Genomic DNA, 15,434 nt, shown 5'->3' with positions numbered 1-15,434 from the left:
ATGATGGGGAAATGAGGCTTTGTGTTTGGGATGGCATTTTGGGATGGTAGTGTGCATGATGGTTAAGAGAGATGGTTCTGGTCACTGAATGACCTTGGGCAAGGCCTCTAATGCCTATGTCTCAACCTCCTCTACTATCCTCAAAAGGGGATAATAATAGCACCTTTCTCATAAAGTTGTTGGAGGGTTAGATAGGTTCTCAGATGTAATGATTAGGAGAGAGTTGGGCACATAGTAAACACTACATAAGCAATAGTTATTTTGTGTATATCTTCAAGCAGCTCCCAATTTATAATGACCACTCTACCCACAGCCCTGCTTTTTAAAGTTAGCATCCTCACCCTCAGTGATGTATCACCAGCATCCACATGTTTCATTAAGACCCTTACTCCCTTTCACGCTGGATCAATCAATTGTTCCAGGGGCTGGCCCTTGAACTAACCTGGGTCATTCAGAGGTCTGACTCTTGAGATTGTGAATGTGAAAGGGGTAGTGAAAAAAGGGGAAAGAGGAGAGAGGGAGAGAGATCTGAGAGACAGGTTGATTGGCTTCATTTCCTATCTGGCCATGCTGAAAACCTGTGGAAAAGCCATGTTTCTCATTTGAGAAGCAAAGAAAGATGGTTTGCAGAGAAAGAAGGAATAATGAATGGGACACACAGACTCAAGAGAAGAGGGGAAACCCTGACCCCTGGGTGGCCCCTGGTTCCACATCCTTCCTAGATCTTAGCTATAACTTGCCCATGGGTTCTGTGATACATTACCTAATTCTTAGAATCGATACCCTCTTGTATAAAGCTTCCCTGTGTTGGAGCTTCTAATTTGCAATCAAGACACTCTACCCATCTTATAATTCAGAGAACAGAGTGAATTATGTATGACAGATGACATCTATCTCCAGGAATTTCTGGTTATGATATTTACAGGAGCTGAAGTTCAGCCATATGGGTTGAATTGCACACCCTCAATAAAATTCACTGTGATGCTAGAAACAGAAAAAACAGGACATGCTAAAAGAAGACAAGCAAGGGTGCTTTGTTTCAATATCTCTTCATGAACTAGCTTTTATTTAAGAACTTGATACTTTTATTTAATTTCTAGTAGACAAGATAGTTCTCACTCTTCCTTAGTATTAGCCAGGTTAGTTTAAGCAGAAGGAGAATTTATTTTCCTTGGCATTCCACTAAGCTGGACAAAACGTAGTTCTATAGCTGCAGGTCAAGAAGTAGATCCAAGGGGTTTAAACATCCTGAGGATCTCAGTATATTCTGTCTCTGTTTATTTCTGTATATTGGCTTCACTCTTTTCTCTTCTCTTCCCTACATGGAAGAATTGTACATGACTGCAAACATCTTTTTACCACTACACAACACAGCTCTGTTGGTTCATGGTCCATAGATCTCAGGGGTTTCATTGGTTAAGTGCACCCATTTCTGGACCAATCACTGGTGGCCAGGATAGGCTGGAAGCTGTGACTGATTTCACTTGCATGAGGAGCTTACTTCCAGGACCAGGTAACTATGGCAAGAAGGCCAAGGGCATGAACGAATATTGCAAAAGAAAACAGTAAATGTCCAGGACAGCAGAAGACAGTAGTGGGCAGACTCACAGAAATCCTCCTGAATGTTTAAATATATGCTCAATATACTCTGAAATTATTCTCTATTCTCTGTAAATTGTGACCCAGATTCACTTCAGTTGCATATTTCACTGTTCAAGAAAGTCTAGTTCAAAGTTGTCAGTAATACTCCATTTGGTGTCAGAGTATCCAGTGACGTGGGCCAGGGGAGAAAGTTTCTTAATCTATTGATCAGAAATGAGCAACTTGGCTCATTATGTTAACAGCTGTTCATCCATGGTATTTTAAAAATTAAAATTAGCCTACAAGAGTTTGTAAAATTATCTTGTTAAGTCTCAAAGTAAACAAGACAACTAAAATAAACGTGCCATGAGCTCATTTTAGAAGTGTGTATAAAATTTTAAGTGGCATGAATACTTACTAGCTGTGGATATAATAGCTGCCTAAGAGCAGGGCATGGATGAAATGACCTGTTTTCTGGATAATCTGCCAAGGAGACACTGACTTTAGAGAAGTACATTTTAAAGCCTTAACGGATGTTTACTCCCACATTAAGCAGGATTTTCAAACTGAGAGTCTTTTACACTACCTTTAGCCAAACAACTGGATACTATTTTTAGCCACCAGACTGACTCCAATATCAACTTTGAAGGTGTCCAAAAACAAGATGCAAAATATTTCAACAAAACTGCTTGAGCATGAAAGGGAATTTTCCTGCTTCTTGGAATCTCTCTTGGGTTTTTCCTCCAGCAGAATTCCTTTCCATGTGTGCAAATCCTGATATACTTCTTCCCATAAAGAGGAAGGCTGAATGCCAAGCTCTACTCTGCGTCCACCTTCCCCATCCTCAATTCCCACAGCCCCCACCCTCACATGCACACATGGCCTGTGGCTACCATAGGAACCGGTAGGATGCCGTTATTTAAAATGTTGATATTTTGTTCTTCATGGATATTTTTGCATAGGTTATGATTTTTAAAGTATTGCATTAAATATTATTTTGATGCCCACATCCTCCCATCTGGAATTTTTATTTTTTCCATCCGTAAGTTTTAAATTCTGTATCTGAGGTGAGTACCTCACCCTTTGTCAGTCCTGATACTTAGTCAGACTTAAAGGTCTAGTGTAGTCTCTTAACTGTTACAGAACTGTTTAGCTTAGATTTTTCCCATCTCTAAAATAAGAATAACTGAAATGTCGTTAAAGGACTGTTTGGAGGACTGAATGAGATGGCACATGTAAAACATTTAACATGCTTGACACAAAGGCAATACTCAATAAATGCCACTAGCGTGACTACTGTGAATAACAAGACAAACAGCAGTGTAGTAAGAATAGCAGATAACACTGAGGTTGACAGGCATCATTAGGAAGACATAATCCCAACTCTAAAGCAATCCTACCTACTGGGAGACTCAGTTGTGCCAATGAAGAATCACCATTCAATGAACTGTCGTTATAAGGGTTTACATATGGCAAAAAAGAAAGCACAAAAGTGGGGAGGACAACCTCTTAGAGAAAGGGTCTTAAGTTGAGGACTGAAGGCTGAGTAGGACGGCGTGATAAGTAGAAGAGAGGAGAAAGGTCATTCCAGGTTGAAACGCTACTGAGCACAAAGTCACTGGGGCCGGAAAGGGCCTGGACTCGTCAGAGGGAGACATTCTCTGCAGCTGGGATGGGGAGTCCTGGTGGGAAAGTAATGGGAGGGTGAGGCCAGTAAGGAAGGACACGGTCTGTGGATTAAGAGCCTTGAATGTCATTCTAAAGGAGCAACTTCTGTTCTGGGGACAATGGAGTATTATTCTATTGAAGGATTCTGAGGCTCTGTTTTGAGATGTCCATATACAAGGTTTAGAACGACAATTACGTGCAGGATGGACAGAAGATGGCGAGGGAGTGGAGCTAGAGATCCCCATTTGGAGGCTACTGTAAGATCCAGGCCTGGAAGATGAGGATCTGAACTGAAGCACTGGCAGTGGTGCTGGAATGCAGTAACAGGGATCTGACCCACATTTGGGAGGCAGGATCAACGAGCTGGGTGGCAGACTGGGTGTGGAGTGTTGTGGGGAGGAAGGAGAAATTGACAATAACCAGGACGTTTCATCCACAGTAATCAGACAGAGGCCACATGGAGAGGAGTAAAATAGGTATGTGCACTCAGTCAGAGGAAGAAGGTAAGGAGTGAGATTTTGAACACATCCAACTTAAAATGAAGGGGATTATCAAAGTGGAAATGCTCAACAGACAGATGGAAACACAAGGCAGGCATTCGGAAGGAAGGCAAGGCTGGGTCTGAGTATGGAGTGGAGTGCAGGAAATACATGCATTGTCTCAAGGACAGCGGCCCTGAGGAGGAGGGCTGAGGACTCCATCAGGATGACTGTCCTCATCTTTCTTCCTCTCTGATTCTCAGTTTTGTCTTTCCACGGCCCTTAATAGTCAGTGTGCGCCCTGCGTGGGACTCAGGCCTGGTCCCCCAGCAAATGTCCCCAGTTTCCTTACCCTGGCTATTTGGTCTGCCATTTGGAGACGGCCATCCAGCTCTCGTCTGATCTGGGCTGCTTGCTCATCCGGATTGTCCAGCTGCACAAAAGCACAAACATGGAGACTCTGAATTTGGGTGATGACAAAAGCCCAGGAACTCATGACTTTACAATTAACACTCTTACTCTGTGCCCGCATGGACCTATTTCACTAAAACTTAAGTATTGTGTGACAGACCAATCCTTTTAGACAGAGTGTGATGGGGTAGGCAGGCTGTTGCTAAGAAAGGCATCTGAATGAACTTGGGTAGAATCACTTATGAACTTCTAGGCAGTAGTGTTTCTAATGAGGGCCTGATACAGCACTTCCGTTTGGGGTCCAACGAAGAAAGTGTTCACAGGGCAGACATATAGGGAAGGAGATGGTAATATAACCACTAGTGATATATGGAGCAGACACAGTTAACATCCAAAGCACCTACATGGTATATATCCTGCTGCTCTCCCACCCCTGGACCATGGGTGATTAGTCAGTTATTGCATCCTTTCTCTCTGAGGCCTGAGACCTTCCCAATCAGTTCTGATGGCGGCAGCCTCTCAGGTGGTGTTGATAGCTTATATACACTACTATGTATAAAATATTGATAGACAACTAACAGAACCGACTGTATAGCATAGTGCTGTGTGGTGACCTACACGGTGAGGAAATCCAAAACGGAGGGGATAAATGCATGCGTACAGCTGAGTCACTCTGTTATACAGCAGAGACTGACACACGCTGTAGAACACCTATATTCCAATAAAAATTAATGAAAAATTAAACGGTATGGTAGAAACACCTGCATGCCTCCTTCTAACTAATTGAATGCATGCCTTAGAAACTATACTGAGTGTGCTTCAAAGGGAGGTTAGCAATGAACTGTTTGTGAAATTTGCAGTTAATTACCCACTCAGCTGACTTTTGCCACATCTATATGAAATTTACATGTGGTTAAAAAAAAAAAGAAAAGAAATCTATCTTTGCCTTTTCTGATGGGGAGACAATCCCCTAACTTCTCTGGTGTCAGTTTTACCATCTATAGGCTAACGGTGTTGGTTATGTAATCTCCAGCATCCCTTTCGCATGTTTCTACAAATCTGTGAAAGATATTGGCAGGTATTTCTACAAAGGGCCATATAATGAATACTCTAGGCTTTGAGCGCCATAAGGTCTCTGTTGCCGTGACTCAATCCTCCAAATGAAGCACGAAAACAGACACAGACAATATCTAAATAAATGAGCAGTGCCGTGTTCTAATAAAATTTTATGAACAACAGGTGGTGGGCCATAGTTACTGATCCCTGCTCTAGGAATTAAAAGTTCTCTCTTCATTTCTAAGCAAGCTTAGCACTATCTTTCAAACTGTAATGAGACTGCTTTGTTCAGTAATTGATACATTATTTTATTCACAGAAGAGTTTAATAAGTACGGAACAGTGACATTCAAAAGGGATGTGCTCTATTCTTCGTTTCAGAACATATTAACTCACAACAAAAAGTCAATTAAGAGCTTGTGAGTTTTCTAAGTCTTTTTCTTTCAAGAGCCATTTTTATTCAGAAATTTGAAGATGAAAACCCAACTCCACACTTAAAAAAAAGAAACTCATCTACGCTATGAAATGGTACAGAAAATGTTATGTCTCAGTTAAGTTCAGTCACTCAGTTGTGTCCGACTCTTTGTGACCCCATGGACTGCAGCATGCCAGGATTCCCTGTCCATCACCAACTCCCGGATTTTACTCAAACTCATGTCCATTGAGTTGGTGATCCCAACCAACCATCTCATCCTCTGTCATCCCCTTCTCCTCCGGCCTTCAATCTTTCCCAGCATCAGGGTCTTTTCTTTTCTTTTTTTTTTTTTTGCATTTTTTTATTATTATTATTATTTTTTTTTTCCAGTGGGTTTTGTCATACATTGATATGAATCAGCCATGGATTTACATGTATTCCCAATCCCGATCCCCCCTCCCACTTCCCTCTCCACCCGATTCCTCTGGGACACAGAAATACAGAACAGACTTTTGAACTTTGTGGGAGAATGTGAGGGTGGGATATTTCAAAAGAACAGCATGTATACTATCTATGGTGAAACAGATCACCAGCCCAGGTGGGATGCATGAGACAAGTGCTCCGGCCTGGTGCACTGGGAAGACCCAGGGTCTTTTCAAATGAGTCAGCTCTTTGCATCAGATGGCCAAAGTACTGGAGTTTCAGCTTTAGCATCAGTCCTTCCAATGAATATTCAGGACTGATTTCCTTTAGGATGGACCGGTTGGATCTCCTTGCTGTCCAAGGGACTCTCAAGAGTCTTCTCCAACATCACAGTTCAAAAGCATCAGTTCTTTGGTGTTCAGCTTTCTTTATAGTCCAACTCTCACATCCATACATGACTACTGGAAAAACCATAGCCTTGACTAGATGGACCTTTGTTGACAAAAGTAATATCTCTGCTTTGTAATATGCTGTCTAGGTTGGGCATAACTTTTCTTCCAAGGATCAAGTGTCTTTTAATTTCATGGCTGCAGTGACCATCTGCAGTGATTATGGAGCCCCCAAAAATAAAGTCTCATTGTTTCCACTGTTTTCCCATCTATTTGCCATGAAGTGATGGGACCAGATGCCATGATCTTAGTTTTCTGAATGTTGAGTTTTAAGCCAACTTTTTCACTCTCCTCTTTCACTTTCATCAAGAGGCTCTTTAGTTCTTTGCTTTCTGCCATAAGGGTCATATCATCTGCATATCTGAGGTTATTGATATTTCTCCCAGCAATCTTGATTTCAGCTTGTGCTTCATCCAGTCTGGCATTTTGCATGATGTACTCTGCATGTAAGTTAAATAAGCAGGGTGACAATATACAGCCTTGATGTACTCCTTTCCCTATCTGGAACCAGTCTGCTATTTCATGTCCAGTTTTAATTGTTGCTTCCTGACCTGCATACAGATTTCTCAAGAGGCAGGTCAGGTGGTCTGGTATTTCCATCTCTTTAAGAATCTTTCAGAGTTTGTTGTGATCCACATAGTCAAAGGCTTTGGTGTAGTCAATAAAGCAGAAGTAGATGTTTTTCTGGAACTCTCTTGGTTTTTCAATGATCCAACGTAGGAAGTCAAGAAACACCTGGAGTAACAGGCAAGTTTGGCCTTGGAGTATAGAATAAAGCAGGGCAAAGGCTAACAGAGTTTTGCCAAGAGAAGGCACTGGTCATAGCAAACACCCTCTTCCAACAACACAAGAGAAGAGTCTACACATAGACATCACCAGATGGTAAATACTGAAATCAGACTGATTATATTCTTTGCAGCCAAAGATGGAGAAGCTCTGCACAGTCAAGCAAAACAAGACTGGGTGCTGACTGTGGCTCAGATCATGAACTTCTTATTGCCAAATTCAGACTTAAATTGAAGAAAGTAGGGAAAACCACTAGACCATTCAGGTATGACTTTAATCAAATCCTTGCAATTATACAGTGGAAGTGAGAAATAGAGTCAAGGGATTAGATCTGATAGACAGAGTGCCTGATGAACTATGGAAGGAGGTTTGTGACACTGTCCGGGAAGCAGGGATCATGACCATCCCCAAGAAAAAGAAATGCAAAAAGGCAAAATGGTTATCTGAGGAGGCCTTACAAACAGCTGTGAAAAGAAAAGAAGGCAAAGGAGAAAAGGAAAGATATACCCATTTGAATGAAGAGTTCCAAAGAACAGCAAGGAGAGATAAGAAAGCCATCCTAAGTGAACAATGCAAAGAAACAGAGGAAAACAATAGAATGGGAAAGACTAGAGATCTCTTAAGAAAATCAGAGATACCAAGGGAACATTTCATGCAAAGACGGGCACAATAAAGGACAGAAATGGTATGGACTTAACAGAAGCAGAAGATATTAAGAAGAGGTGGCAAGAATACATGAAAGAATTATACAAAAAAGTTATGTCTACTATGATGTAAGTAAGAAAACTGGATAATTTACAATCATTTTTTTTTGGAAGTACCATGAATAGCCTTCTTTGGTTTGTTTTACAAAACATAAAATCTACCTGGCTTTATGCTCTGTCTTTTTATCACCCTATTCAATTAAGGAGTTGCCTTATCTTCTCTCTTCCACAGGCTTTTTTTTTTTTTAATTGAAGGATAATTGCTTTACACAATTTTGCTGTTCCGGAGTTTTGATGAACAGAACTATTTTCTAGATCATGAAGACTGGATTATAACTTCTGGTCACATATCTAGCATTTCTCCAAGGGTGTTCTGCTGAACAACAACCTTATTAGATACTCCAGAAGAAAGGACTTGGAAAGGCTCCAAAAGAATGTTAGATAAGCCTGGAAAATGCTGTGTTGAAATACAGTTTCTGAGTTCTTCAGTAAGGAAAACTGTCAGATTTTGAAACATTTCAACTACTATTTAACTTGAAATTTTATTTTTCTGCATAATTCCCAGAGAACAAGAGTTGGAAATCCTGTTCTAAATTAATCAGCAGTCACACCACTGACCAGCGGTCCATCCATCACAGCTCGACAACTGGCACACACAGGAAACCTGGTATCCTCAGTGCGGGTTTTAAGCTCCAGTGAAGTGCTTTTTAGTCTGTTTCTTGGAAGCTTCAGACTTCTTCATATCCAGGTGAAAACCCACTGGGAACACTTAGAAATGTCTTGTTCAAAATATGTATGCAAAATATATATACATCTGACGACTTCACTGAGCAGCAGCAAAATTATTTGGTTAGAGGGTACAGTCACGGGTTCTGTCAGAAGACACGGTGCTCACAGAGGCTAAAACTGAAAAGAAAAAAAATGTAACAGAACCATTTCCGTTATGAAAATTCTCAGAGGTGTCTGAGGGCTCCCACCGGCCTCACCAACTACAAATGGCAAAGAAAGCCAGCAGTGAAGATGAGCAGGCTAGGTCTACATGAAACATCATTCATTCATTCATTGGTTTACTTATTCATCAAATTTTTATGGAATGTCTTGCTATGTGTGATATTGGAATACAGAAAGGAACAAGATGGACCCAGCCCCTGCCTCTATGGAGCTCAAAATCTAGAAAGAACAGGTATGATTATTTGAATAATTTGGACACAAAAGAGAGGGATTAGCATTTACTGATGCCTATTAGAAGAGCAGGTATTGTATGACGTATATTAAACCCTTTTCTCAGGGGTTCCAAGAAAGAAATCTTAACGTGCATTCTCCCAGGAAAAGGATTCTGGGCCAGGAAACATTGCTTCCTCCTGAAAATTCATAACACATATTTACATAATTAATATTTAGGAAAATTCTGTAGTAAATAAGTCTACTTAACTGCATTTAATATTGTCTTTGACATAGTTATTTCAGTGAAAACAAGTGTTCCACAGGGTAGTGTGGGAAATTCCCCATGCAAAACATCTTTATGAGGAAGGTACCTTCATCATCACCATTTTATAGACGAGGAAACAGTCTCTGTAATGTTCAGGAATGTGGTAAAATGGCATGAGCCATGTGAAATGGAGTCGGCCCTGCCTCAACCTCGAACTCTTCTTGTTCTGCTTAACATTGACTTTCTTTTTTAGCGTGTTGTTCTGGTTTTCCTTTTGGCCCTGACAATTAACTCCTCACTCTTAATTTGTTTAATTCAATACAAAGAACCCCCACCGTCCCATGACTGGGGAGAAGAAAAATATCTACCCTCTGTTTCCTATCATGACTGATTTCTTCTGGGCAGACTGCAGCAGTGCCAGAGGCCTCCCTAAGAAATGACAGCAATAGGCATGTCCTTATCCTGGCTCTGCCTCTTAGTAGCTATGTGACCTTGGGTAAGTTACTTAACCTCTCTGTGCTCAGGCCTCCTCATCTGAATAATCAGGATAATAAGTCTACCCAAGGAGTAAAGAGGATTCACTGAGACCACAGCTATAAAGCATGTAGCCCACTCTTTGGCACGCAGCAAACACTTAGGAAATAGTGGCTGCCGGCTGTGTTTTAAGAACAGCTCATGCTGGCTGTAATTCTGACGTGGCCCACGGTGGGGCATCAAAGATTCAGATGAGAAGGTGCCGGATGGGCCAGTGTCCCTGCCAGGTGTGGATGTGGGTGTCCTGGTCTAATCTGTGCCGAGAAAGGAAACTGATAGGGGCTTCCATTTCTGGACCAATTTCAGTGTATCCAACTTTCTCCAGGGTCAAGTCCTTTGCTCTGTTGGACTTTAATTAGCAGGAGTGACCAGAAGGTGGACACTGCTGCCTGAGAGTTAATGATCTGAAGGAAAGATGGAAACAGAAATGCAACCAAAGATCCTGAAAATAGTCTGGTGTGAGAGAGGGGGCCAACCTCCACCAAAAGGCTCCACAGACCCACGGGATGAGGCCCCTCTGAAATAAAGAGAAATCAAGTAATTACTTTCAAGAGCTGAAAAGAAAAAGCCAGCAAGGGAGCTTCCATGGAAACAAGGTTCTTTTTACTTTGCTGGTCTTTTCCAGCAAGGAAAGGAGAGGTCCGCTGGCAAACCAGGCCAAGGGCAAACCTTTCCCGCCGACAGCTCATTAGGGTTAAAATATGTACATGTGCATGAAGGTTTTTTACCTAATTAGCCAAATAATCTTCCTACTAGCAGGGGTCAGACAGAGGCAGCGTGGTTGTTTTGATTTGCCAGTCAAGCAAAAGGAACTATTTCCCTGGGCTTTTCTTTTAAAGTGATGGAGAACTAAGCTCGGCACAGGGTTAGTACAGACAGGTACCACCTCAGCCAGGGGTTCAAGCCCATCCGGAGGTCTAGGATTCTCTCCACTCACTGCTGTGCCCTTTCGGTCAATGTAGACACAAGAACTCAGCCATCATGGTTGTCGGGCTAGCTGGCACTGGCAGGAAGGGGAAAGGAGGAGATGGAGGACCCTCCCCCTGGCACAGGGGGAGTCTGTGCCCAGCTATCCCAATCCCTGGCTGCAGGACCCTGTCATATCTCTTAAGCTCTCTGAGTCTCAGATTTTTGACTGCAGAGGGAGAACTATTTTTCATCTTGCACATCTACTCAAAGGACTGAATGAGACCTGGTGCTTCAAGGGAAGTCAGGCTGACTTGGGTTCAAACCTTGACTCTGCAATTTCCTTACTCAAAGGGATCAAACAGGTGACTGAACCCTTCTAAGCCTCGGTTTCCTTGTCTGTAAAAAGGGGAGAAGATTAAGATACCCACCTCAGTGTGCTTAGAGCATGATGGAGTGGAATGATTATGGTGTGCACGTACAAGATCCTACAGCTTAGCAACTAGTTTCTAGAATTAACTCTTTTGAGGATGGGTGCTCATCAGATGTTAGCTCCCCTCTGTGCCCTTTGCGATGAATGAAAGAAATCAGGCTGGGGGACGGGGGAGCTCTGGTGTGGACTAAAGGTACTTGTGTTCTGTTCATGATGTGAACTTAGCCAGAAGATGTCAGGCCAGAGTCACGATCTCTCTGTCCACAACCCCATCATCTGATAAATGACAAACCCTAAGAGATTATGTTCCAGGAGTCTCTGAAAAACCTAGAGGAGCATTTCTCAAAGCTACACTCTAGGGAACACTAGTTCTAGGGATCCTCTATGAGATAGGGTTCTGTGTGTTCCTCTCTCCCCTTTCTGAGAAGAAGACACGTAAGTGGGAAGTCCTACATGGAGGCAAGGTTGTATGGGTCCATATTTCCCAAACATATCTGACCACATGGGTAGTACATTTGAACACCCCACACATTTTGGGCCATGGTCGCCTAGGCATTTCTCCCATGTGCCTCACTTTTCTCATGTCCACAGATGGAATTTGGTGTGGGATGAGAAGAGAAGGAAGGAAGGGAGGAAGCACCTACACTAGCAAATAAGTCTATGTCTCAGTCAAAAGGGACCCTTCTGGGAGACCCCGTCTGACATCTGGGGTGACAGAGACATCATGCCAGGGCCTGGGCACGCAGCCCCTTCACTGGCCTCACAGCCCTGGAGGATGGCCTTGCCAGTGCGCCCGGAGACATCCTTGGGTACCAGCTTTCCCTAGGGATGCCTCAGTGCTCTGGGGCTCACACATTATCATTTTGTGGAGGCGAGTCCAACTCTGGACTCATCCAGTCATCACTGTTACTGCCACAAAGCAACCCACCATCAAGTGAAGAAAGGACTGTGGTTCAAATACGCAGAAAATTGAAATAAACAGGCAGAGTACTTGATGCACTGTTTGAGTAATTGTTCTGCTTTCTGGACAAATCTCTAGTCCTTAGCCTCAGAGCAAATGGACCGAGTTCGGTCTCAGGACTACACTGACATGACCCAGAACTGTGGCTGGAAGGAGATTCAGAGACGACACACTGACTTCAGGGTAGGGACCCTGCTGAGCTCTGCGGCCTGTCGGGCACCACATTCCCCCTCCGTCCGCTCCACTGTGTCCTCCGCCCAGGCCCCTGGAAGGGCTGGCTTGCTCCTGCTGCTGCGCACACTATCCGCCACACCTGGAGCACTCACCCTCGTGTCCTCCTTGACGTAACCCTAACCCTAACCTTCTCCACCCGTCAGTTTGGCAGCAAAATCTTCTCTGATCATACCAGACTTGGTGAGTTCCTCCTGCCGTATGTTCTCCCAGTGCTGGGCATGTTCCCTTTATCAGCATTTATTACAATTATAGTTTTACATCCATTCATGAGATTTTGTGTTGTCCACCTACTAGACTGTAATCTCTGTGAGGGCAGGGGATGTGATTTTGCCCACCTCTGCATTCCTGGCACCCAGCCTTGTGCCAACTACAGAGTGTGCTCTGATGACTGCCTGGCCAACTAAAGGACTGAGTTAATTAACTGTGAGCAGAAGTAACCCACCAACAGTCACAGCACCATCATGAGTGAAGAGGCTTGGACTATGTTCCCAACCTGCCCACTTCTAGGCTCTGTCTTGCTGCTTAATGCTGTGTCCTGGGATGGGCCACTTTCCCTGAAATACATAAAGTCTGAACTTGGCTGGCTTATACCCAGTCACATCGCTGATAAAGCACCCTTAATTCTGGGCTACCGGGGACCAAGGCAGGTACGCCTATCAGCAGCTGCAGGGCAAGCCACCTGCTGACCTCAGTTTAGCTCCATCTGTTCCCTTTGTTTCCTTTCTGCTTCCCAGGCTGCTCCCTCTGTGCCCAGGGATTCATGTCTGAGAGGGAGGCTGCCAGGAGCAACTGCGGAGGAGAGCAGAGGCCCCTCCCAGCATTCCACCCCCCACACCCCGTCCTCCACAGGCCTGTTTTTTCTTATCCTCCTTCAGAGACAAACTGCTCCAGCCAACGCTGCCTTCCTGGTGCACTGCGGTCTGGAAGGTTACAGCCAGGACAGAGTCCGTTTCCACCCAGGGGATGTGGGTGCCGGAGCTCAAGCATCAAGAACACACTGACGTCTGGACAGGCCTTCGTTACTGCACTCAGGGCCCGGCTGCTGCCTCCAAACTCCTGTCTCTCACAGCCCGTCTCCCCTCTGTCCACCCCCAACGTGGAGGCTGTGGAAGAGGCTCACACCTCTCTTGTCCAAGATCAAATGCTGCCTTTCTGCTTTGAAGCCGAGCAACACTGAACAAGTTATTCGATTTCCCCAAGTCTTCACTTTTAATTTTTCAACTCTGTTAACTCTATGACAGGAATAATAATGAGGATAACTCCTTCGTAGGGTTGATGAGAGGTTAAATGAGGTGGTATGTGTATGATGCTTAGCAGAGTGCCTGGCCTACACTTTCTGTAAATCTTAGTAGCTATTAGCACTTGGCATTCTGCAGCCTATATACTTCATCCCTACACAAGTTCTGATTCTATTAACACTTAAAATGGCAGAACAGGTTTCCCCTAATTTCATGCAGGAAAGCAAGCTTCAAAAGATGAAGTCATTTGCTGGTAGTTTCAGAGACAGCTGACCCTGCACAGAGGGTATAACCCTGAGGAAACAGAGCATCAGAAAACCTGATTTTTTAGAACTAGAAAACCTTAAGATCAAACCCCACCTCCGTCACATACTCACTGTGTGACCAAGGCCAGGGCACTCAACCTCTCTGAGCATCTATACCTGGAACTCTAAAATAATTTCCTCAGGGGACTACTATGATGACAATAATAATAGACACTTCCACACTCTAGGGGTTTGACACATTGTAGGTTTATTATTATTTCTATTAGTATTACTGGGGGCGAATCTGATGAAATCTGCAGCCTTGCCTCTGATGTGAGTCTTCAATGAGGGCTCTGTTTCAGGGTTATTTGTGGACTTTGGTATCCCGTGCACACTCAATTATATTCTGTTTTCATAAAAAAAAATTCAACATTAGCAGAAAAGGTAAAATAAGACCATTAGTGTCTTTCTTTCCCGTGCCTTATTCCCTCTCCAAGAGAAGACCTTGAGTAGGTCAAAGTCTCCATTCTGAATCCATTGCAATCCTTGATTGCAAAATGCAAGGTTTAGCTCCCAGAGTCTGTCAGCCAATGAGAACACCCTCCGCATCTGAGTCACCCATTTTATGTCTTTGCTGGCTTCTGGCAATGCAGTAAATATAACCCAAGAGCTCCAAATGCAGTAATTCTCTGAGTGAGCAGCAAATAAATATATAAAAATACCCCGGAAAGGAAACCAATCCATTCCTTTATGATCCTGCAGTGCTCAGCCAGCCTCCCCCTACCCCCAGCCAAGTCCTGCAATGACCTCCCCTCTGCCTTCCACCATGTCAAATCTGATGTGTTGTTCAGGGGGCTGGTTCCAGACCCGTATTCTTCAGGGAAGCCCTCCTGGGTTGCTTTGGTCACATATCAAGTTGCTCTTGTAGGCAGTGCTGGCCTGTCTAGCATCTCAACCTTCTCTGTGTCACATGTTTTGGATTTCTTTTCCTGCCACAATAACTGTTCAGTTCAGTCGTTCAGTCGTATCCGACTCTTTGTGACTGCAGCACGCCAGGCTTCCCTGTCCATCACCAACTCCCTGAGCTTGCTCAAACTCATGTCCATCGAGTCAGTGATGCCATCCAACCATCTCATCCTCTGTCGTCCCCCTCTCCTCCTGCCTTCAATCCTGCCCAGCCTCAGGGTCTTTTCCAATGAGTCCATCAGGTGGCCAAAGAACTGGAGTTTCAGCTTCAGCATCAGTCCTTCCAATGAATATTCAGGACTGATCTCCTTTAGGATTGACAGTAGGGCACAATAGTCAGGGACCCAGGGAACCAGAAACAGTCAGACCTGGTCTCAAAACTTTGCTCTGCCATTTACTAGCAGTCAATATACTCTCTGTGTCTGCCGCTTCATCTGCAAAGTGGGAGTCCTAATACTAACAATGTCAACAGCAGAGGTTTGTAGTGGGAATAAAAGAAGATAGTACTCATAAAGCA

General features: G+C 43.7%; 1 protein-coding gene across 6 annotated transcripts in view; it reads right to left on the bottom strand.

Moving 5' to 3' along the window:
- The window catches only part of CADPS (calcium dependent secretion activator), a 468,107-nt gene that overhangs the window by 251,202 nt on the left and 201,471 nt on the right, over positions 1-15,434 (bottom strand). For all 6 annotated transcript variants that reach the window (XM_061129176.1, XM_061129179.1, XM_061129177.1 and 3 more), the window contains exon 4: positions 4,081-4,161. In XM_061129176.1, coding sequence (XP_060985159.1) covers positions 4,081-4,161 — 81 coding nt within the window. The remainder of the gene's footprint in view (positions 1-4,080; positions 4,162-15,434) is intronic.

This window comes from Dama dama, chromosome 24 (assembly GCF_033118175.1).
Source record: "Dama dama isolate Ldn47 chromosome 24, ASM3311817v1, whole genome shotgun sequence".
Taxonomy (NCBI): Eukaryota; Metazoa; Chordata; class Mammalia; order Artiodactyla; family Cervidae; genus Dama; species Dama dama.
The sequence above is the reverse complement of the archived record's forward strand: the minus strand, read 5'-3'. Positions and strand labels throughout refer to the sequence as shown.